General features: G+C 39.7%; 1 protein-coding gene across 3 annotated transcripts; it reads right to left on the minus strand.

Moving 5' to 3' along the window:
- Positions 1-285: 285 nt before the first annotated feature.
- On the minus strand, positions 286-24,704 carry LOC311494269 (uncharacterized protein). Of its 3 annotated transcripts, none has more exons than XM_084553220.1 (15): positions 24,625-24,704; positions 24,368-24,451; positions 22,188-22,276; positions 18,127-18,759; positions 17,242-17,979; positions 16,118-16,738; positions 13,901-15,418; positions 12,765-13,394; positions 10,654-12,451; positions 7,902-8,078; positions 7,228-7,404; positions 5,741-5,787; positions 5,429-5,561; positions 2,545-2,591; positions 286-2,366 (listed from the first exon to the last, which is right to left on the minus strand). In XM_084553220.1, exons 1-15 carry the CDS (start codon positions 24,675-24,677, stop codon positions 1,846-1,848), a joined length of 7,266 nt encoding a protein of 2,421 aa, XP_084409346.1. In that variant the 5' UTR covers positions 24,678-24,704; the 3' UTR covers positions 286-1,845. The 3 variants fall into 3 exon arrangements, with proteins under 3 accessions (XP_084409346.1, XP_084409347.1, XP_084409345.1); XM_084553221.1 differs by having other exon boundaries at positions 13,901-14,638; positions 14,786-15,418; positions 17,242-18,759; XM_084553219.1 differs by having other exon boundaries at positions 17,242-18,759.
- Between the last annotated feature and the right edge of the window lie 1,126 nt (positions 24,705-25,830).

A 25,830-nucleotide genomic window follows, 5' to 3' on the forward strand; every position in this document is an offset into this window, starting at 1 on the left:
CATTTGATTTGAACTTCAATACATTCAAAATGTCCGGTCAGCAATCTAAGATTATCTGTCCCGGGCTTATCTGTCAGCTGGCCCGATTGGACCACCTAAGTCAGGTGTGAATGGGGATATAAATGTGGGAACAACATTCAGGGGGATGCTGAAGACTTAAAGGGACCAATCTCTCTCACAAACAAACAAAGGGACAAAAACTCGAAGTGGTCAACATGGTAGATAATGTAGAGGAAGTAGACTGAATTCATTTATAAAGACATTATCGTTATCACTATTATTTATTACAGCTTCATATTTTACAGACATAATAACATACATTTACAAAACAAATCAATAAAACTAATTCATATAAATTACATTAACATCTGTAGTAGGGATTCTCTGTTAACAGATTGCAGGCTACATTGTTGTTCCTGTGACACATTTTTTGACGCTGTCCAAACCCCGTTTAAAGGGGAACTACTGTTTTTTACAACCTGGACCTTATTTCTTGCATAATACGATCGTTTACTCACCCATATAACTTTGGTGTTATTTGCACTCCTTCAGGAGATAACTAGATCAGCGTAATTTGCTACTGCTAGTTTTTTGCAACATGGCTGAATATTTTTCCAATTCTGAGGTTGTGGATGAACCAGTAGCAAATTACAGGTAAACAAGCCGACTGTCGCGGATGCGTGTGCCACTCAGAGATGACGTCGTCCAGGTCAGAAGACATCTGTAGGTCAATCTACAGACCCCGGATGATGATAACAGGTAACTCCGTATACAATGGGGAATAGCACTAGTGTATGATAACAAAATATTGGTGAAATGAACGAGTTTCGCAGAAAATAATGTGTTATTTAGAGGCTGTGTATCGATGATCTAATTATCTCCTGAAGTAGTGCAAATAACACAAAAGTAAATTATCATATTTTATGCTAGAAATAAGGTCCAGATTGTAAAAACCAGTAGTTCCCATTTAAACATCCAAGTATCAAAATACAGTGAATTGTAGAAACACAGTTTTCTTATTTTTACTGAAAACGTATTGCGGGATACAAAAGCTTAAACACTTTCATATCGCTAGAGCATATTTGTCTCTTCTGCACCTCTGACTAGTTCAAAGAAACACTCTCCATACTTAACCATTTTAGGAAAATTGATGAAAAAAGTGAAAAACAGCTCACAACTAAGGAGTCTGTTTCAGTGGTGGGTGCCCAGCTTGCAGTATCAGAATAATTTAATCCTATAAATAACAGAAAATGATATCATTTGTATGCAAAATGCTTCACAGCTTTGTCTTTGTTAGTTTACATCATCACATCACTAACGACAATGTTCCATTTGGTCCTTTTCCAATATTAATATGGCAACAAGGTTGTAAGCGGTGAGGCTTCACTGCAAGAAGGGCTCTGGGCTCAAACCCCCTGTATTAATGGGTTTTTGTCATTCTCTTAGCCTTGTTATAGACTGTGCTGGGTGTACCCCACCTGTGACCCAGTGAACGCTCCACGAGGACTCATAACTGGCAGCTCCTCCTCTTTGTGTACAGATCGGTTGGAGGGACGGGTCCAGGCTAGTCTTGTGAACTGCTGACTCGCTTGACAGAGCTCCTGTGTGTCGCTGAATGTGTGCCTTTCTGGATGAAAGACAGCGTCTTCTGCCTCCATTTCTCCATTCGCTACGATATGTTGAATTCATGTTAATCTGTATTTAGAGACATTTATATTTTATGGGAAGAAATTGGATTGGAATATGGATTTATAATATGAGTGTGAAGGAAAATGTCAATGTAGAGCCTCTATGTATTGTAGAGATCACTACAGTACATTCAACATGTTTGCATCACAGAGGAGTTCAGTCTATGTCACATAAGGTCACAGAGCCATTCTTTAACCAGAAGCTCGGGAAGAGATCGTCTCTGAACTTTGCATGGAAGGTGTGAATGAGGCTCAATTCTCCTGATGAGACATTGTAATAACTCAGAGTTCCACCTTCCCAGTCCAGGAACACTGCTATTTTTGGGCAATGTTCAATATCTTTCGATGTTTTCCCATGTATGGCAGTGTATTTAGGCTCGGAGCAAGTCAGACTCCAGGACATGTCATTGCATCCTAGGCCTCCACTACTGTCCCATACTCTACGTACTCCTTGATATGCCGCGGCAATGCCGACCGTCCCTTTCCATTCCACCTCCCAGTAGCAGAGGCCCTTGAAGCCCTTATCACAAAACACCTGCGTCCTCTTATACCTGTTGCTTTTTTCGCATTGTTCAACTCTCTCCTCCACCTTGTTTGTAGTTTTTACTTTTCTGTTCCCTTCAGACAGAACAAGCCTTTTGCCTGCTGTGCTTTCACCAAGTTTCAGATCTGCACAATCTGAAAAAAAACACACAAAATATAATTTAGTTTGCAGTTGAAAGAAAAGAACATTCCAGTCAATTCATAATAAAAGTGACATTATCATATTATTTACAGTTACTCAAGTTTGATACAAGTTTGTTAAATTCATCTGACCCTCATTTCTAAATGAAATGCCTTCCACAAAAAGACTTACACTTTTTCAGCCCTGGTTTTAAACGATGTGCTCCATCATGGTCAAAACTGTAAAAAATACAAATGCATATTTAATATTGAGTATAACATTGATATTGAATATTATTCTCAATGGAGAAGGAGGAGGTGATGCATCTGAGGTGCTAACTTAACTGAGGTTATAAACCATTAAAGCTTGGTTTATGCTTCTGCAACTGATCTATGCAGAGTCCCTAGCCTATGTGAGTGGCCTATGCCATTGTAAATACACTGCCATCCATGGGAACACATCAGAAGATATTGAACATTGCCAAAAAACAGCAGTGTTCCTGGACTGGGAAGGAGGAACTCTGAGTTATTACAAAGTCTCATCAGGAGAGTTGAGCCTCATTCACACCTTCCGTGCAAAGTTCACAGACGATCTCTTCCCGAGCTTCTGGTTAAAGAATGGCTCTGTGACCTTATGTGACATAGACTGAACTCCTCTGTGATGCAGACAAGTTGAATGTACTGTAGTGATCTCTACAACACATAGAGGCTCTACACTGACATTTTCCTTCACACTCATATTATAAATCCATATTCTAGAGCAGAGGTCTTTAACAGGGGGTATTTTTCCCCAATTTCTTCCCATAAAATATAAATGTCTTTAAATACACGTTAACATGAATCCAACATATTGTAGCGAATGGAGAAATGGAGGCAGAACATGCCGTCTTTCAGCCAGAAAGACACACATTCAGCGACACACAGGAGCTCTGTCAAGCTAGTCAACGGTTCACAAGACTAGCCTGGACCCGTGACTTATAAACTTTGCCCAAATTCTGTACTGGATTTTAAATGATTAATATTCCAAAAGGCAAATCTCCAAAATACATAAAGGTCATGAAGATTAATTCAGATTTAAACTGATGATGCATCATCCTTCATTATTAAAAGGTATCGGTATCAGTATTGGCGATACTGGCCCTGTATTTACTTGGTAAACTTGGTAAAACAAAATCTCAGTATTACACTTGAATAATCTTTACTTTCTCTGTGGTAACTTGAAGAGGAACAATTTTCTTGTGTGTCTGGTCTGCAGGTTGTCAGGTGACAGAGAAAGGCTGCTGTTTCCTGGCTACAACTCTCAAGTCCAACACAGCCTCCCACCTCAAACAACTGGATCTGAGTTACAATCATCCCGGAGAACATGGGAAGGTGATGCTTTTTGCTATCGCCAAGGATCCAGATATGAAGCTAAAGGCACTGTGGTATGTTGTGATTACAAGATGTGTGTTTATACGTTTGTATTGAAACTATCTCTGTGCACAAGGAAAAATTACAAACCACTGTTGATTCAAATAATCAAGTGGGATTCAACTCAAAGATTAATCGTAACCAACTATGAAGTTCATTATAAGCAGTTCCCGCCAAGCAGTTTCATCTGTCTTCCATCCGTCCGTCTATTTTTATCTGCTTATCTTGATATGGGTTCTCAATAAGGACGGTAGCAAAAGGCTAAGTAGGGAATTCCAGACATTCCTCTCCCTAGCAGATAAAATAGACGGACGGATGGAAGACATATGAAACTGCTTGGCGGGAACTGCTTATAATGAACTTCATAGTGGGTTACGATGAATATTTGAGTTGAATCCCACTTGATTATTTGAATCAACAGTGGTTTGTAATTTTTCCTTGTGCGTAGAGATAGTTTCAATACAAATGTACAAACACACATCTTGTAATCACTACATACCACAGTGCCTTTAGCTTCATATCTGGATCCTCGGCGATAGCAGAGGGCATCACCTTCCCGTTTTCTCCGGGGTGATTGTAACTCAGATCCAGTTGTTTGAGGTGGGAGCCTGTGTTGAGAGCTGTAGCCAGGAAAGAGCAGCCTTTCTCTGTCACCTGACAACCTGACTACCTGCAGACCAGACACACAAGAAAATTGTTCCTCTTCAAGTTACCACAAAGAAAGTAAAGATTATTCAAGTGTAATACTGAGATTTTGTTTTACCAAGTTTACCAAGTAAATACAGGGCCAGTATCGCCAATACCGATATCGATACCTTTTAATAATGAAGGACGATGCATCATCAGTTTAAATCTGAATTCATTTTCATGACCTTTACGTATTTTGGAGATTTGCCTTTTGGAATATTAATCATTTAAAATCCAGTACAGAATTTGGGCAAAGTTTATAAGTCACGGGTCCAGGCTAGTCTTGTGAACTGTTGACTAGCTTTACAAAGGTCCTGTGTGTCGCTGAATGTGTGTCTTTCTGGCTGAAAGACGGCATGTTCTGCCTCCATTTCTCCATTTGCTACGATGTTGGATTCATGTTAATGTGTATTTAAAGACATTTATATTTTATGGGAAGAAATTGGGGAAAAATACCCCCTGTTAAAGACTTCTGCTCTAGAATATGGATTTATAATATGAGTGTGAAGGAAAATGTCAGTGTAGAGCCTCTAGGTATTGTAGAGATCACTACAGTACATTCAACTTGTCTGCATCACAGAGGAGTTCAGTCTATGTCACATAAGGTCACAGAGCCTTTCTTAAACCAGAAGCTCGGGAAGAGATCGTCTCTGAACTTTGCATGGAAGGTGTGAATGAGGCTCAACTCTCCTGATGAGACTTTGTAATAACTCAGAGTTCCACCTTCCCAGTCCAGGAACACTGCTGTTTTTTGGCAATGTTCAATATCTTCTGATGTGTTCCCATGTATGGCAGTGTATTTAGGCTCGGAGCAAATCAGACACCAGGACATGTCATTGCATCCTAGGCCTCCATTACTGTCCCATACTCTACGTACTCCTTGATATGCCATGGCAATGCCGACCGTCCCTTTCCATTCCACCTCCCAGTAGCAGAGGCATTTGAAGCCCTTATCAGAAAACACCTGCGTCCTCTTATACCTGTTGCTCTTTTTGCGTTGTTCAACTCTCTCCTCCACCTTATTTGTAGTTACTGTAGTCACTTTTCTGTTCCCTTCAGACAGAACAAGCCTTTTGCCTGCTGTGCTTTCATCAAGTTTCAGATCTGCACAATCTGAAAAAAACACACAAAATATAATTTAGTTTACAGCTGAAAGAAAAGAGAACATTCCAGTCAATTCATAATAAAAGTGACATTATCATATTATTTACAGTTACTCAAGTTTGATACAAGTTTGTTAAATTCATCTGACCCTCATTTCTAAATGAAATGTCTTTCACAAAAAGACTTACACTTCTTCAGCCCTGGTTTTAAACGATGTTTTCCATCATGGTCAAAACTGTAAAAAATAGAAATTCATATTTAATGTTGAGTATAACATTGATATTTGATATTATTCTCAATAGCAGAGGAGGAGGTGGTGCATCTGAGGTGCTAACTTAACCGATATTATAAACTTACCATTAAAGCTTGGTTTATGCTTCTGCAACTGATCTATGCAGAGTCCCTAGCCTATGTGAGTGGCCTATACCATTGTAAATATTTATACTTGTGCACTGATGTGTCTGCATTGTTCTCAAATTATGCTGCTAAAATGGTAGTTGCGGCTGGTCTTCTGTGTTGTTTGATTATGACAATGGAGATTGTGTTTGAGTGGCAGAGTTGGACCTAATAAATGCTGAACAACAGTCACTTTTGCTGAAATCACTGCAATACACAAAGGACAGAAGACGTCTAAATAGAGGGTAGTTAGGAGGCTGTAAGGGGGTGAATGTTCTGTGCTTGTCTGGCCGCTGAGAGACAGGGATCCATGATAGTTGTTGGAGTGTCTGACAGTGAGTTACATTTCTAGTAAGGTTCCGTTCAGGCTACAGTATACGGTACAGCATAATGTATGGAGCTACATTATACCTACAGTAAAGCTGTGGTACACTAGCAGACATTTTCACTCAGTTGCAAAACCGTTTGCAAAGGCTTTGTAGCTATCGCCATCTTTAGCGAGGTACAGTTATCATTTACAACTAATTCTTGAAGAAGACACCAGCATATCTCATTTGTCAGGTACAGGGTTAAAGATACAGAGGTTAAAGAGATCAGTGAGATGGTCGCAGTAATGAGGGTGCTGTATTGAACAGTCGTTGTTATCGATCTACAGTCCAACCCTCACCTATGGTCATGAACTTTTGGTAGTGACCAAAAGAATGTCATCACGGATATAAGCGTCTGAAATAAAGTTCCTCTGTAGGGTGGATGGCTCAGTCTTAAAGACAGAATGAGGAGGTTGGACATCGGAGAAAACTTGCAGTAGAGCTGATGCTCCTTTGCATCAAAAGGAAACAGTTGTGGTCGTTTGGATGCCTCCTGGGCGACTAGCTGGAAGTTTACCGGGCATAGCCAGCAGGGAGAAGACTAGAAGGTAGACCCAGACCCAGAAAACAGGATTAGATATCTCATCTGGCCTGCAAAGGCCTAGGGATCTCAAAGGAAGAACTGGGATGTGTTGCTAGGGAGAGGGATGTCTGGAATTATCTACTTAGCCTTTTGCTACCGTCCTTATTGAGAACCAATATCAAGATAAGCAGATAAAAATAGACAGACGGATAAAAGACAGATGAAATTGCTTGGCTGAAACTTCTTAAAATGAACTTCATAGTTGGTTACCTTGAATCCCACTTGATTATTGGAATCAGCAGTGGTTTGTAATTTTGCCTTGTGGGTAGAGATAGTGACAATACAAATGTACAAACGTATAAACACACATTGTGTAATCACAACATACCACACTGTCTCTAGTTTCACATTTGGATCCTCAGCAATAGCAGAGAGCTCCGCCTTCCCGTTTTCCCCGGGGTGATTGTAACTCAGATCCAGTTGTTTGAGGTGGGAGGCTGTGTTGGACTTGAGCGATGTAGCCAGGAAAGAGCAGCCTTTTTCTGTCACCTGACAACCTGACAACCTGCAGATCAGACACACAAATCAAAGTGTTCCTCTCCAAATTACCACAGACAAAGTAAAGATTATTCAAGTGTAATACTGAGATTTTGTTTTTATGGTTTCGAAGACATGACTGCATTTGACTGAAAAATCAAGGCAGCTGCAGTGAAATGTGTGACCAGATCACACAGAATTAATACAGAATCATTTTAATTATGTTTGAGTCATTATATAGTTTTTAAAGTGTTTTTCTACTCAACTAACTTTTGAACTATCCAAAATTGTCAAAATGACCAAAAGTTTACAGACAACAGCTTTGAATTCATCTTATAACATCTGTAGTAATCACCCACCAGAAATATGTTTTAGAAGCTAAAACAATCAGCAGAGCTGATGTCAAGACATTGAGCTTGGTGTATGTGAAAATATGTGAACATAAAGTATGTTGAAGCAAATGCATGGTTAAAAATCAAGCATATCTCAGGCCTACAATGTATAGCAAAAGCAAAGTACACTTACTTGAGAATCTCCAGTTTACAGTTGATACTTTTAAGTCCATCTGCAAGTCGCTGCACACCTGAATCAAGCAGGTCATTATGACTCAGGTCCAGCTCTGTGAGATTGGAGGATGCAGAGCTGAGGACTGAAGATGCCAGACCACTGCAGGATTCTTCAGTTAGCTCACACCAACTCAACCTGTGAAAATATCTGTGATCAAAAACGCTACCAGGCAGTTCAGCTGTGGAAAAGTCAGTGAGTCAAGAGCACAGAAACATGCTGTTCCATTATTTCTAGCAGTGATGTGCGGTGAGGTCCGTGGCTGGTGAGGCAAATTTAAATTCAATCCACTCTAACTGGTTCATATCTCAAGTGAGCATTCTTTATGCACATATAGGTAAGGTATTTGGCCAAAGGAACAATTTCAAATCTATAGTGGTTAAGAGAGAGAAGAGAGCAACTCCACAGTTCATTCAACGAGAATGAGAGTACCCAATGTGAAAAACAAAGAACACGAATGGAAATATTTGAATTTAAAACCAAATTGTCACCTTGATCAAATATATATTATATAGCCAATAGTAATATTGAGTTGTTAAAGCTTTATATGCTGATGATTTGATCTAGTTTTAACACAGACTGTTCAACAAAATATCTTTTGTCTTAAGGTCTAGTTTTTGAGAAGTTTTTAATGTTAGATATACAATCTTCCATTTTTGGCAATCACACAGAGAAAGGATCCCAAAAAACGGACTGTGGCTGTACAGTTCATTCAGCGTAGAAGAAGAGTAACTGTTACTCTTCTTCCATGAGGCAGAAGTACTGGCTGCCTTATCTCGTGCTTTTTCTGTGTGACTTAATGTCAGATCAACAAGACTAAAAGTGATACACTCATACATGAAATACATTAACTAGTCTGAGGAAAATATGATAAAAGTGTGTGCACCCATTAGATTGGTGACATACAGAGAGTTAGCCACAGGTACGCGCCTGAGACACGAGCCTAACCCAGTTTGTGACAGATTTATTTATTTTTTTTACTACTTTATTGCAATATTTTGTCTACATATACAGCAACTTCACTTACTTCCCCTTTTACATTGCATTTTTTTTTTTTAAACGTAAGGCAACAGAAAAGAGACAAATAAATAAATAAATAAATAAATACAAAAAAAAAAAAATAGAATGGTTAAAGGGAGGGGGAATTTGTTATATGGGTGCGTGTGTGTGTGTGCGTGTGTGTGCGTGTGTGTGTGTTCGTGCGTGTGCGTGTGAGTGTGTGGTTGCACTTGTTGTTGAGTATTTATTGGGGGGGGGGTATTTGTTATTGGCTATTTATGTGTATATGAGTATGTATGTGTGCGTGCATGAGAGCGGTGTATTTAAGTTTGTGACAGATTTGAGGTGAGGTTCAGCTTGCTGCTGCCTCAGCTTGAGTCGTTCCCTGTATTTACACAAGAAATATGTAAATTCAGTAATTTTGCCTATAAAAATGATCGCAATGACTGGAATCATGCTGAAATTATATTTATATCACTGACCAATGGACAAATAGTATAATTTATTTTATTATTACTTTTTATGATGACACGTGATGACGTCCCTGATTTCTATCACTAATAAGTCAAAAACACCACAAATGATAACAGTTTGTTACTGAGGCTTTTGAACAGTGAAGCCAATTTGGAGGATACTAAGTTATGACTCCTCTCAATGTCTGTGATCAAATCTGTCATTTAGACTATATTTTTTTACATCAAGTTTAAACTGGTTCAAATTGTAATGTAATGTGAGATAAGGTCAATTGTTAACTGGGAAAGTGTAAAAACACAGAAAAACAGTAGGAAGTAGGAGCAACTTTAGAACTGTTTCATACAAATGTGAGCATTTTTAAGCTACGTCCAGTCGCTTCAGTTTGTCACAGGTGGCCTTGAATCAGGTCTTAAAACAGTTCAAGGACTATTGAAACAAACAGAACAGACCTGATCACAGTTTGGAATGCCAAAGACTTTAAATAAAGCCAGTGTCAGTAAACTTATAAGCTGATGCCGTAGCTGATGTGCACCTCCCCAGAAATGGAGCTACACACCGCGGCAACGCAGAGCACAAGAGCTGTAATTGGTCTACTTGTTAGTGTTTCTGCTTTAGTATTTCCGGCTGCTTCTCCATCTCTGCAATTTTCAAACTGATAGTTTTGGATCAATAAAGACAGAACACATGGAGGAAAGGTTAATTGAGGACGCTCATAGATACAAACATTTCTTTGAAGTCTTCGGTGAAATTTCTGTGAAAGTTTCAGACACTATTGTTGAAAGTGAAGGAGGAAGTGGAAATGAAAATTGACCTGAATGGCAAAAAAGACGCAGCACCGACTAGTGTTTGGGTGGCGTTGTTACAGACCGAGCCAGACTGATGAGGGCACAAGTATAAATGGCTCGCACTGGCAGGCGGGGTGCATAACTTCTGGTGTCCAGGTCCCGCAGCAATCTAAAAGCCTTAACACTTTAAAGTTAATTGTTCCAATTTGACTCTTTCCTTTGTTACTTTAGTGTGCAAGGTTTTCTTCTGTAACAAGCCAAGTTAACACAACACAAAGAGTGCTTTATGTTTAATCATTTTTACGCGACAGAATCAATCAACTGATATCCAGATCGAGCTGCTTTTCATTTGCTGAAGACAAAACCAATAGCAAAAGAATCCACAAAAAACAACTGAAGACATGAAGACAGCAGCAGTAAAGGCTCGGCAAAAAACAAGAAGTAAGAGTACTTACAAAGCAGTTTTGGAGACTTTGACCAGCGGCAACAGTCCCAGAAGAACCTTCTCTGATTTCAGGTACTTCTTAAGATCAAACACATCAAACTTCTCGTCTGATGTCAACAGCCCAAAAGTCAGTGCGGACCACTGTGAGGCAGAGAAACTTTCAAAAGGAACTGTTTTTGACTGCAGGTACTTTTTAACTTCGTTAACAAGCGAGTCGTCATGGAGCTCATTCAAACAGTGGAACAGATTGAGGTTTTTATCCACATCACTGATGTCTTCACTGATCTTCTTTTTGATGTACTTGACTGTTTTCTTATAGGTCTCCTGGTAATTTTCTGTCTTTTTCAGCAGCTCTTGCAGCAGTTTCTGGTTAGTCTCCATGGAGAGTCCGAGCAAAAAACGCAGAAACAGATCCCAGTCTTCATTTTTGTTATCTAGAGCCTTGTCCACTGCTTTCTTGTAGAAGTCTGATGCAGGTACGTCTGAAACCACTGAAGTGGGTTTCACAAGCACATTTTCACCCTTGTTGTTGAATGTGTGAAAAACATAAAATGTTGCCAGAAACTCTTGAATGCTCAAGTGAACAAAACAAAACAGTTTCTGTTGGTACAGCCCACAACCTTCTCTCTTGATCTGAGTGAATAACCCAGAGAAGATGGCAGCATTTGTGATGTTAATGCCACATGCTGTCAGGTCATCTTCAGTGAAGAGAAGGTTTCCTTTCTCCAGCTCCTCAAAAGCTAGTTTCCCTAAAGATAATATTGTCTCCTTGTTTCTTGTATTCCAGCATAGACCTGTCTCAGAAGTCTCAACTGTTCCATCTTCACTATACTTCACATTAGCCTGTCTGCACTGCAGCAAGAGAAAGTGTATGTACATTTCAGTCAGAGTCTTGGGCATCCCCTCTTCTTTGTTTTGGTTCACAAAATCCTCCAGGACTTTTGAAATGATCCAACAGAAAACTGGAATGTGACACATGATGTACAGACTCCTTGATTTCTTCACATGTGAGAGGATTTTTTCAGCCAGGTCTTTGTCACTGAATCTCTTCCTGAAATACTCTTCCTGTTGCTCATCACTGAATCCTCGCACCTCTGTAACTCGGTCAACTTTATCTGGAGGAATATGGTTGGAGGCTGCAGGACGGGAGGTGATCCAGATTTGAGCTTTGGGAAGCAGATTTCCTTGGATCAGGTTTGCCAACAGAACACCCACTGAGGTTGGCTTCCTCACATCTGTCCACTTGTTACTTTCATTGAACTGGAGATCAAGACGACATTCATCAAGACCATCCAGAACAATCAGGATTTGATATTTGTCATAATCGGTTATCTCTGAAGCTTCCATAGCTGGGAAGAACTGATGAAGAAGTTCCTCAAAACTGAGTTCTGTGTCTTTTCTCAAATTCAGCTCCCGGAAAGGAAGTGAAAATGTGTAATAAGTGTTTTCAACTGCCGTACCCTCGGCCCAGTCCAGCATGTACTTCATTGACACAAAGGTTTTTCCAATGCCTGCCACTCCGATCGTCAACACAGTCCTAATGGGATTATTTTTAGATGCAGGTCTGAAGATGTCGTGATATTTAATGGGTGTTTCTTTTCTCATTGGTTTGAACTTTGCACCTTGGACCTGTCTGGACTCATGCTGATTGTTGATCTCTCCCCTGTCCCCTTCTATGATGTAGAGATCTGTGTAAATCTCATTCAGAAGGGCAGAGGTTCTCTGCCTATCAGTCCCTTCAGACACACATGTAAATTGGTCCCTCAGCTGATTCTTCAGTTTCCTTTGACTTGTAATATGAGGCTTCTCTGTAAGAAAAGCAGTTATCAAATGATCAAACATATTCATTATATACTCACAGATCATATGCATCTATACATGTCTCAGAGAGAAGACTGAAACCTTACTTCTTTCTCCTCAGACATTTATGTCAGAAACTGATTTAACCAGAATAAGAGATTTTTTTAGAATCATTATGCTCCATCCATATATCCAACTTCATATGTGGATCTCTATCTCCCTTGACTCAAAGTTAAGGGGAACTAAATCAGTCTCCCTTTGAAAAAGCCATTTTGGTGTAGAGCCTTTGACATAGGCTGGGTTGTGGAGGATGTTTCTTACCTCTACATTCTGTAACCTTCTCAATATGCTCTTGAGGAATCTTGCCAACTCCTGAAGGTCGAGAGAAGATCCAGACATGAGCGTTGGGAAGTAAATCCCCCTTGATGAGGTTTGTTAGCACCTCGTCCATTGAGGCTGCTTCTTCTGTATCTGTCAGTTTTTTGTTGTTTTCAAAGTCAAAACGAAGTTTACATTTTTCCAAGCCATCAAGGACAAAAGCCACTTGACATTCATGGTTGCAAATTACTTTCACTTGGGCATCTTTTAAACATGATGAATCCTTAACCAGCTCTTCCATACTTTGAACTGTTTTTCTTCTTTTATTCAGCTCTCTGAAGTGGAGTGGGACTATCAAGGCTATGTTTTTGTTGGAGTTTTCTTTTGCCCAGTCGACCATCAACATCCTTGAGTAAAATGTTTTACCAACACCAGCCACTCCCTTTGTTAGCACTGTTCGCACAGTCTTTTCCTTTGACTGAAATATATCATTGTAGGTTTGTTTTTGTCCAAGTTCTTTTTTTCCCACCATCTCATAGAGTTCTGAATAAGTATTCTCCTGACTGAGTTCTTTCTCATACAGGTCCAAGATTTTCTTCTTCCCATTCGCTGAGAGTCTCTGGATATGTTTTTCTAAATTGAGAGAAAATACAACAGAAATCATGAAAATAAATTGAAGAAAGCATACAATAAAGTAGTACTGAGTGAGTATATACTTTAAACAGTGTCCTCCTTAATATGTGGGACAAATAAAGGTTTTTCTTTATTTGCCGCTGTCCTTTGCATAATGTGATTAAAGTGTACATTTCACCCTCAGATTTTAAACTGTTACTCAAGTAAACCCTGAACTCAAGGTTTAGGGGAACTAAATCAGTCTCCCTTTGAAAAGGCCAATTTGGTGTAGAGCCTTGACATAGGTTGGGTTGTGCTTGCAGAGAGTGTCTTAACAAATAAAAACCTAATTTTACCATCATTACTTGACAGTTATTAGTTACCTTAAGCTGAAAATATTGACGATATGAACTAAATACACCGTGACACTGCTCAGTCAGATTGTATGTCATTAGAAACCTCACAAACAAAGCATTTATTGTGATGTTCTCATTTCATAGTAATTTTCTCTGCATCTATAATCTTACCTCGTATTTCTGTCCTCCTGTCAACACAGTCATCAGGCAGCTGTTTAGCAGCTGAAGGTCGGGAGGTTATCCAGACACGGGCTGAAGGAAGCAGGTTTCCTTTGATGAGGTTTGTCAATAGCACATCCACTGAGGCTGGCTCTCTCTCATCAGTCACCGCGTCACTGCTGTCAAAGTCCAGAGGATGCTGAAATGCATCCAGTCCATCCAAGAAAAACAGAACTTTGAACCGTCCATAGTCAGAGATGACAGATTCTTTGGTCTCCTCAAACAAATCATTAAGAAGTCCCACCAAACTGATTTTTTTCTGTTCCATCAAGTTAAGCTCAGAAAAGTTAATTGGAAATACAACTTCTAAATCATCGTTGGCTGCACCAACCAAACTCTTGTCTGTATCTACAAACCAAGTGAACATTGAACCCTCGTTAGTCTTATTTTCTGCCCACATTTTTATGAATTTCTCCACATGGAAGGATTTTCCGATATCAGTTTCTCCAGTCGTCAGCACAGTTCTGATATTCTTTTCTCTTTCACCTTTGAAGATATTAGACACATTCACTTGTGTCACTGATTTTATCACGTTTTGTCCTTTTTTCTCATCGTTACCATCACTGTTTTCTCTCATGATGTGTTCTGTGTTTGTCTGGTTAGGATGAGTGATGTCTTCATCTTGAGTGTGTTCTCTGAGAAATCTTTGTCTCAGGTTTGATACAAGCTGCTCCCGACGCTTCAGTGACTCTGAATAAACACAATGAATGTGACACATTAGAAGAGGATAGATAGAGCGTGAATTAAATATAACGTCATGAAAGGGATTCTTTTTAAAATTGTATGTAAAAAGTGACATATCTCCAATGACCACATTGAAAGGATGCTGTTTCTTACCTCGACATTCTGTAACCTTCTCAATATGCTCTTGAGGAATCTTGCCAAATCCTGAAGGTTGAGAGATGATCCAGAGATGAGCGGTGGGAAGTAAATCCCCCTTGATGAGGTTTGTTAGCAGTTCGTCCATCGAGGCTGCTTCTTCTGTATCTGTCAGTTTTTTGTTGTTTTTAAAGTCAAGAGGAAGTTCACATTCTTCCAAGCCATCAAGGAAAAAAGCCACTGTACATTTATGGTTGCAAATTGTTTTCAGTTGGGCATCTTTTAAACGTGATAAATCCTTAAGCAGATCTTCCATATTTTGAACTGTGTCTCTTCTTTCATTCAGCTCTCTGAAGTGGAGTGGGACTATCAAGTCTATGTTTTGGTTGGAATTTCCTTTTGCCCAGTCGACCATCAACATCCATGAGTAAAATGTTTTACCAACACCAGCCACTCCCTTTGTTAGCACTGTTCGCACAGCCTTTTCCTTTGACTGAAATATATTATTGTAGGTTTGTTTTTGTCCAAGTTTGTTTTTTTCCACCATTTCATAGAGTACTGAATCCATCTCCTTTTGACTCAGTTCATTCTCATACTTCGCCAAGATTCTGTTCTTCCCGTCTTCTGTGAGTTTTTGTTTGACATCGTACTCTGAAAGGAGAAAACAACAGAAATGATTTAATGACTTCAGAGAATGCACCAAACACTAATGAATGTCAGTTTGCACAGTGGGGATGGATGTTACATCACTGATGCTGTGGTCTCTATAGACTGGTTGAGTTGCTGGAGTTAGCAGATACATTATATTTGCTACATTAAATATAAGTAAGAAAGTTTAGCCATAAACTGAATTCAACTAGATACTGTAGCAGCTTTTCCTGTCATTGTTTACTTACTATAATTAATGGACCACAGTATCTCATCATTACCATCACTTATTAATATTGAGTTTATTTTGCAGCTGCACCGGTTTCTGGTTGTTTACACAACAAGCAAGTTTCAGCAGGAGTTTCCTATTTAAACCTCAAACTTCCTATCAGTCCACTAGAACTGAAGAAGCTACTCAGATGAGCGGTGAAACGTCTTCTCAAAAAAATCTCTGCAAGTCCAGTTGCCTTTTCAAAAACTTTTTGGGCTATATCATGACCTGGATTACTGAAAACCCTCACAGACCATTCAGTATGCACTCAAAATAAACTCAATATGAATAAGTGATGGTAATGATAATGAGTAGGCATTTCCTATTTAAACCTCAAACTTCCCCTAGAACTATTCTAAAAAAAAAAAGTCTACAAGTCCAGTTGCCTTTTTTTAAACCTTTTTTGGTTGTATACTCAATGGTTTTAATACCTCGACATTCTGTAACCTTCTCAATATGCTCTTGAGGAATCTTTTCAACTCCTGAAGGTTGAGAGATGATCCAGAGATGAGCGTTGGGAAGCAAATCCCCCGTGATAAGGTTTGTTAGTAGCTCGTCCATCAAGGCTGCTTCTTCTGTATCTGTCAGTTTTTTGTTGTTTTCAAAGTCAAGAGGAAGTTCACATTCCTCCAAGCCATCAAGGACAAAAGCTAATGTGCATTCTTCGTTGCAAACATCACTTTGTTGGATATCATTCAAGATATGATTAAGCAGCTCTTCCATACTTTGAACTGTGTCTCTTTCATTCAGCTCTCTGAAGTGGAGTGGGACTATCAAGTCTATGTTTTGGTTGGACTTTCCTTTTGCCCAGTCGACCATCAACATCCTTGAGTAAAATGTTTTACCAACACCAGCCACTCCCTTTGTTAGCACTGTTCGCACAGTCATTTCCTTTGACTGAAATATATCATTGTAGGTTTGCTTTTGTCCAAGTTTGTTTTGTTCCACCATCTCATAGACTTCTGAATAATTATTCTCCTGACTGAGTTCTTTCTCATACAGGTCCAAGATTTTCTTCTTCCCATTCGCTGAGAGTCTCTGGATATGTTTTTCTAAATTGAGAGAAAATACAACAGAAATCATGAAAATAAATTGAAGAAAGCATACAATAAAGTAGTACTGAGTGAGTATATACTTTAAACAGTGTCCTCCTTAATGTGTGGGACAAATAAAGCTTTTTCTTTATTTGCCGCTGTCCTTTGCATAATGTGATTAAAGTTCACATTCCACCCTCAGATTTTAAACTGTTACTCAAGTAAACCCTGAACTCAAGGTTTAGGGGAACTAAATCAGTCTCCCTTTGAAAAGGCCAGTTTGGTGTAGAGCCTTGACATAGGCTGGGTTGTGCTTGCAGAGAGTGTCTTAATTAATAAAAACTTAATTTTACCTTCATTACTTGAGTGTTATTAGTAACCTTCAGCTGCAAATAATGACATGAACTTAATACACCGTGACACTGCTCAGTCAGATTGTATGTCATTAGAAACCTCACAAACAAAGCATTTATTGTGATGTTCTCATTTCATAGTAATAGTCTCTGTACCTATAATCTTACCTCGTATTTCTGTCCTCCTGTCAACACAGTCATCAGGCAGCTGTTTAGCAGCTGAAGGTTGGGAGGTTATCCAGACACGGGCTGAAGGAAGCAGGTTTCCTTTGATAAGGTTTGTCAATAGCACATCCACTGAGGCTGGCTCTCTCTCATCAGTCACCATGTCACTGTTGTCAAAGTCCAGAGGATGCTGAAATGCATCCAGTCCATCCAAGACAAACAGAACTTTGAACCGTCCATAGTTAGAGATGACAGATTCTTTGGTCTCCTCAAACAAATCATTAAGAAGTCCCACCAAACTGATTTTTTTCTGTTCCATCAAGTTAAGCTCAGAAAAGTTAATTGGAAATACAACTTCTAAATCGTCGTTGGCTGCACCAACCAAACTCTTGGCTGGATCTACAAACCAGGTCAACATTGAACCCTCGTTCGTCTTATTTTCTGCCCACATTTTTATGAATTTCTGCACATGGAAGGATTTTCCGATATTAGCTTCTCCAGTAGTCAGCACAGTTCTGATATTCTTTTCTTTTTCACCTTTGAAGATATCTGACACATTCACTTGTGTCACTGATTTTACCATGTTTTGTCCTTTTTTCTCATGGTTACCATCACTATTTTCTCTCATGATGTGTTCTGTGTTTGTCTGGTTAGGATGAGTGATGTCTTCAACTTGATCGTGTTCTCTGAGAAATCTTTGTCTCAGGTTTGATACAAGCCGCTCCCGACGCTTCAATGACTCTGAATAGACACAATGAATGTGACACATTAGAAGAGAATAGATAGAGCCTGAATTAAATAGAACGTCATGAAAGGGATTCTTTTTGAAATTGTACGTAAAAAGTGACATATCTCCAATGACCACATTGAAAGGATGCTGTTTCTTACCTCGACATTCTGTAACCTTCTCAATATGCTCTTGAGGAATCTTGCCAAATCCTGAAGGTTGAGGGATGATCCAGAGATGAGCGTTGGGAAGCAAATTCCCCTTGATGAGGTTTGTTAGCAGTTCGTCCATCGAGGCTGCTTCTTCTGTGTCTGTCAGTTTTTTGTTGTTTTCAAAGTCAAGAGGAAGTTCACATTCTTCCAAGCCATCAAGGACAAAAGCCACTGTACATTTATGGTTGCAAATTGTTTTCAGTTGGGCATCTTTTAAACGTGATAAATCATTAAGCAGCTCTTCCATACTTTGAAGTGTGTCTCTTCTTTCATTCAGCTCTCTGAAGTGGAGTGGGACTATCAAGTCTATGTTTTTGTTGGAGTTTCCTTTTGCCCAGTCGACCATCAACATCCTTGAGTAAAATGTTTTACCAACACCAGCCACTCCCTTTGTTAGCACTGTTCGCACAGTCTTTTCCTTTGACTGAAATATATCATTGTAGGTTTGTTTTTGTCCAAGTTTGTTTTCTTCCACCATCTCATAGAGTTCTGAATAATTATTCTCCTGACTGAGTTCTTTCTCATACAGGTCCAAGATTTTCTTCTTCCCATTCTCTGAGAGTCTCTGGATGATATGGTTTTCTAAATTGAGAGAGAATACAACAGAAATCATGAAAATAAATTGAAGAAAGTATACAATAAAGTAGTATTCAGTGTGTATATACTTTAAACAGTGCCCTCCTTAATGTGTGGGACAAATAAAGGTCTTTCTTAATTTGCCGCTGATCTCTGCGTAATCAAATGTGATTAAAGTGCACATTCCACTCACAAATTTTATTGTGAGTAACAGTTAATTGACATTTTGTTTCAGAGTGTTTGTGATGTGCGTTTTAAGTGCAGGTATGAGATCTAGGCTTGTTTCTACCTTCTGAGCAACCAGAACTGTGCTATTAAACTTCATAAAACACAAGACTAAGTAGAAAAGAAAGACTTTCATCCAAACAGACTCAGTGCTGGAATTAAAACAAAATGGGTTTAAAATGTTTCACATTTGGAATGATGCAGTAAACAAAACTTCAAGACTTCCCAAAGGTGTTGAGCAGTTGTTGGCTGCTTTACTTTAACTCTGGAACAAAACATCTGAACTGGGTTTAGGTTCAGTGATTGTGGAGGTCAGGTCATCACAGCACTCCATCACTCTACTTATTGGTCATATAGCCCTTACATAGCCTGCAGATGTGTCTGGGGTCATTGTCCTGTTGAAAACCAAATGATGATCCCAGTAAGAGCAAAAAATAAATAAAATAAAAACAGATGGGATGGCATGTTCCCGAAGAATGCTGGGGGTAGCCATGATGGTTAAGTAAACTGTAAATAAATCAGCAACAATGTCATCGGCTTAGCAGCCTCCCATCAACTCACACCACCTGTTCTTCTGCACCAGTGAACATCCAGGGATTGGATAAAGACATTGTGGATGGATATAAATAACTGGGTGTTCACCTAAACAATAAACTGGAGTGGTCGGACAACATGAATGCCCTATACAGGAAGGGACAAAGTCGCCTCTACCTGCTGAGGAGACTGAGGTCCTTTGGGGTGTGTAGGACACTACTCAGGACTTTTTTCGACACCGTGGTTGCATTGGCAACCTTCTACGCTGTGGTCTGCTGGTGTGGGCTGTCCTCTGGATTCAGTGGAGCAGGTGGAGGAGAGAAGGATGATGGCTAAACTCTCAAACATCAGTAACAATCCCTCTCATCCTCTGTATGAGACAGTTGGGACTTTAGGAACCTCCTTCAGCCAGAGATTGCTGCACCCACAGTGCAAGAAGGAGCACCTCTGGACGTCTTTTGTCCCCTCAGCAGTTCCACAAGAGCACAGTATATACAACCTGCCATTATCTCACATCTTTCTAGTGCAATACTTGGTGCAACTCCTATTGGAGTTTATTTGTATTCATGATGAATGTCAATATGTATATTTAACCTCCTTACCACCTCAACCCTCAATCAATTTACACTAGTTGGTTATTTCAACTTCTAGCTGGTCAGCTACTTTAAACCTGATGCAATATGTAAATATGTTTACTACCATAACGTATTTGCTTTTTTTTTTCTAAAAAAAAGAAAAAAAAAACATTTAAAAAAGAAAGAAGAAACGTATTTACTTTTATATAGTTTCTCTTGTCTATTCTATGTCTTATTCTATTTTTTGTGTCTTTTTTGTATCTTGCACTGTTGTTCCCTGCCGCTGTAACACCCTAATTTCCCCACAGGGATGAATAAAGTCCTATCTTATCTCTCTTATCTTATCTTACCTCCTCCTCCATGCTTCACGGAGAGAACCACAAAAACTTAACACTCACCTTTTCTTCATCTCACAAAGACATGGTGGAAAAAAATCTAATCAGACTAAAATATAGATGTTTACTGCTGTCGTGTTCACTCCTTGTGTTTCTTGGCCCAAGCACTTCTCTTGTTCTTTCTCAGTAGTGGCTTCTTTGCAGCAACTCAATTTCATGAAGGCCTCATTCACACATTCTCTTCTGAAAGGTTGATGTTGGGATGTGTCTGCCACTTTAACTCTGTGACGCATTTATATGGGCTCTAATCTGAGGAGCTGTTCATTTGTAGTTTCTGAGGCTGCTGATGCTAATGAACTTATCCTCTACACCAGAGGTACGTTTTAGGATTCCACTTGAGGATTCATTCATTCATTCATTCATTCATTCAACTTCTGTAACCGCTTATCCTCTACGGCAGGGATGGGCAACTGGCGGCTCGGGGCCGCACACGGCCCGCGACCTCACTCAAAGTGGCCTTTAGATTCTTTTTTTTAAATTATAAAGATGTGTCCTCTGCGACACTGAATCAGTTGTAATGACACAGTTGGCCTCTAATGGAGACACTGCCTCATGCACGCTTCCACCAGGTCTTCTCCACCAGTGAAGAAGAGACGTTGCACCATTGCTAAGAGCGGAGGAAAGAGAAAACTTGATCGAGAAAATCGTGTGTGTGTTTCAGGTGAAATGGGAAGAAGGCTATCTGTTCACAGAATTTAAAAGCAAACCTATGTACTTAGTCTGCTTAGAGACGTTATCTGCCATGAAAGATTTCAATTCAAGTCGCTGCTACAACACGTTGCACTGAAACTGCAAGGGCTGCTATCGCTACGGATCTCATATCAAAAGTACGCAAACAACAGTGGCTTTTTACCAGTGCCCACTGCTGGTAGTGGTGAAGTAGAGTGGGTATACAGGGAAAATGTTTAACTCTTTCTTAGTGTAAAAATGCACAAAGTAGTTCTTGCAATTAATGTTTGTCTGCTGTTGTGCAGATTTCTGCCATCCTTGAGTTGGATGGTGATTTGTATGTTTTATTTTCATGAGCCCTTTGCACTGAAAATAAATAACTAACTAAGAGTAAGTGGTTATTTTTAGTTTGCTTCAATAAACAGTAAACAGCAAATAACAGTAAGTGATAAATAAACATATGTTTATATGTGTGTGTGTGTGTGTGTGTGTGTGTGTGTGTGTGTGTATGTGTGTGATGGTGTGTGTGTGTATATTTATTTAAAATGGCAGTTTTGTCATCTGGTTAAGTGTACGGTCCTATGTGGCCCTCTGGTATTGTCGATGAAAAATTGTGGCTGCTCTAGAGGGTCACGGGGGAGCTGGAGCCTATCCCAGCTGTCACTGGCCGAGAGGCAGGGTACACACTGGACAGGTCAGAATACATTCAAAGTTATTAAAATGTTCTAGGGTGACTGACCTTCATGTCTTAAAGTAATGATGAACTGTCATTTCTGCTTATTAAATTTACTCTTGACAAGGCTCACCTTGACTGAGCAAACTGTCATGAAAGCAAAAAGTGTCTACTTCATTCCTTCAGTGTCTGCATAACATTATGACCACCTGCCTAATATTGTGTAGATCTCTCTTGTGTCTCCAAAACAGTTCTGCCAGGTCGAAAAGTTTCCCAGCAGAGCATTGCATTATCACAAGATGGTCAATGTAATCTACTTCTCCTGTCGGTGGTTTGGCAAAGTATGAACTAAGTCTACTAAACCTTGTCTGAAGTCGAGAACGTCATCCTCACATTGGTCCCTCGTAGTGGGGTCGCCTTTGGGCACAGATGTAACTGGTTTCTTATCCTGCCTGGAATTGAAAAGAATATTTGTGACACAGATATGATGCAGATATGATGCAGCAGCATTGTTTAGTAAATATTGCCAAAACACAATGACCTTTTAATTGTAGAAGTGAGGCCAAACAGTTCCCTGCAGACCTAAAGGCCTATTAGTGATTCTTTTTCCTCAAATTAATAGTAATTAATTGATTCGTGTGCATAAATATAATTTTTGGGACGTGTAAAAAAATAATAATTACTTCTTCTTTCTGGCTTTTGTGTGTTCTGGCTTACTTGTGACTGAGGGCAACGTTACATTTTGATCTTAGAACAAAGAGAAGTATCAATTATTGAGGAATGCCTCAGAAGTCCTTCATTTGTGCATACAAACTATTTAAGATAAAAGCTGTACATGTTGACAGTTCATGCATGTGGTGGGAATTTATATAAAGCAGGTCTATCAGCAATACTTTGCAATTGTTATGTTTGTCCATGGTTGTGACAGAAGCTGTTTGCTCACTACAAATGAATGTGGAGACGCATTCCAGTGTGCACAGGCATACTCACTGACTGGGTCACCAAAGAACATTCATTCATTCATTCATTTTCTGTAACCGCTTGTCCGCTTGGGGGGGGGGGGCGCTGCAGCCTATCCCAGCTGTCACTGGGCGGTGGTTAGCCAGTCTATCACAGGGCTAACTCACACTTAACATTCATTCATTCATTCATTCATTCATCTTCTGCCTATCCCAGCTGTCATCGGGCGAGATACACCCTGAACAGATCGCCAGTCTATTTCAGGGCTAACACAGAGAGACAGACAACCATTCACACTCACACCTACGGCCAATTTAGAATCACCAATTAACCTAACCAGCATGTCTTTGGACAGTGAGGAAGCCAGAGTACCCGGAGAGAACCCACGCAGACACAGGGAGAACATGCAAACTCCACACAGAAATGGATTTGAACCCAGGACCTTCTCGCTGTGAGGCATCAGTGCTAACCACCTCGCCACTGTGCCGCCCCACACTTAACATGTGAACTTATAATGATCAAACTCAAGTCACAAGCTTTACACCTATAAAGAAAATGTTCACTGACACTGATTAAACCATTTAACTTGTAAAACATTCAATACTGGTACACAGTACGCAGCTGCAAAGTAATTGTTGTCAGTCCTCGACAGTGTTGGGAACATTACTATTAAAAAGTAGTTAGATATAATTATTAGTTACTTCTCCCAAAAAGTAACTGAATTAGTAACTGAATGACGCCATTATAAAAGTAATTAGTTGCCAGGGAAAGTAACTATTGTGTTACTTAAAAAAAAAATAAATAAAAAAAAAATAAAAATATATATATATATATATATATATATATGTTTAAATACGTCTAAGAATTAGATATTTTTTTTTGAGCGTAATGTACACTTCATGTGTACGTCCTTGCCTTTTACCCCAATGAGGTTAGAGTAATGCCTATACTTCCAACTTGAAAACGGCAACTTTACCTCTGAATGCTCTGAACTCTCCATTGCTGCAGACTATCTCTGATCGCTTGTGTGATACTGCTATGCATGCGTTTGTGTGTAAACAACACCCGCCCAACTGAACACTGCCCTGCCTCTGATCGGCTTACCATGAAATCTTACCCTACTTTAGCCATCATCACTTATGTGGCTGCCCCCCCACCCCACCCCTCCCAGCGGGTAAAAAAACACCTTTGCAGCTCTTGTGGCTGACGGGCAGCGCAAGTAATGCACCACATTTAACTGTCGGTAACCGTAACGGCGTTGTAACAGAACAAATAGTAATTAGTTAGATTACTCGTTACTGAAAAAAATAACACCGTTAGTAATGCCGTTTATTTTAACACTGTCATCACTGGTCCTCGACGTGTTGTCAGTCACATTTCTGTGTCATGCAAGTTGTATGAAATCCGGTTTATAGTTTGCTATTTCTCTCAGTCAATTCAGGTAAAAGGTGCAACATTATGAGTTCATAGCTCAAACTGACAACTTCCAAAACATCAACATTATATCTGATCTTAGCATTAGTCATTGCCCTCACTATCTGATATTGGCTCTTTCATACACAAATGTCACCACAGTTTCCTACCTTGGTTCTTTCCTGAAGTTTTCTGGTTCATCCTTGGACCAGTCACTTCTCATAGAGACACCACTGGGTGCAGGTGAAGGTGGTCTATAGAGTTTAATCAAACATGTAATGAACGGCACGTGAAGGAAATCTTTAATAACATTTAAGAGAACTTATTTATGCCACTACATTTCATATAGTGACTAACTTCTATATGGTCTCTCTTGTTGTCTCTGAATGTGCCTCTACTGAACACAAATGTCACCACAGTTTCCTACCTTGATTCTTTCCTGAAGTTTTCTGGTTCATTCTTGGACCGATCACTTTTCATAGAGACACCACTGGGTGCAGGTGAAGGTGGTCTATAGAGTTTAACCAAACAGACAAAAGGAAGAGGACACGAAGGAAATCCTTAATTAGTTTGCATTTCCAGAGGGAATCAGTACATGTCAGCACACCTCAAGTTACAAGCATTACACCTAGGGCTGGGCGATATGGCTGAAAAATGTATCACGATACAAGTGTTTCATATCAGTCGATATCGATAATTATTGACCACGTTTACATGGTCTTTAGTATCCCGAATTTGATCGGGATATTGAAGTATCCCGATTTCGTGTTTGTCCATGTAAACACCATATCCCGAATTCAGAAATCGGGATATGCTCATTTCCCGATTTCAAGAAACCCGGCTTTGCTACCTGGAGTACTCCGATAGAAGCCGGGATACTGGAGCATGTATACACCTTATCCCGATTTCTGACGGCCGCCCACTGTCTGCGCAGGCGCGAGTGACGCCAAGTGACGCACAAGATATACAAACAACATGGCGGCAACGAGAACGTCTCACTTTTGGAGCGACGAAGAGACAGAATTTTCCATTAAAGTAATGAAAGAACTAAACATAACGACGTGTTTAGATGCAGAAAACACCGACATACTGATGTATTCAAATCTGTTGCGGAAAAGCTACGTGACGCTGGTTTTCCACCTCGCTCCGTTGAACAAGTTAGGTCGCGTTGGAAAACATTGAAAAAGACGTAAAACACGCATGCGCAGATAGGATGCAGCGATCGGAAAACGGGATACTGTTATTTATCATGTATACGGGGATATGAATAACCGGGTTTCTCTGTGTTCCATGTAAACACCATATCCCGAATATGCTCAAAGCCGGGATAAGCCTCAAATTCGGGATACTAAAGACCATGTAAACGCACTGAGTGATTCGTTTTTTTAACCTGTTCTACCCAGACTTCTCAACTGTGCTAAACTACATCCGTTACATCGCTTTGATGTTTTGTCGCATGGCACTGTTGCCGTGTACCTCTTGATCAGAGGTCTGTCATTTTGACTGACAGGGTCATAAAAATCCCGTCATAACCCATTTTTTATCCGTCACTTTGATAAAAAAAAATAAAATAAAATGATAACAATGACATATTCAATAGCATTTAATTTTCATTCATTTTTAATTAATTCAG

Source organism: Chelon labrosus, assembly GCF_963514085.1.
Source record: "Chelon labrosus genome assembly, chromosome: 10".
NCBI lineage: Eukaryota > Metazoa > Chordata > Actinopteri > Mugiliformes > Mugilidae > Chelon > Chelon labrosus.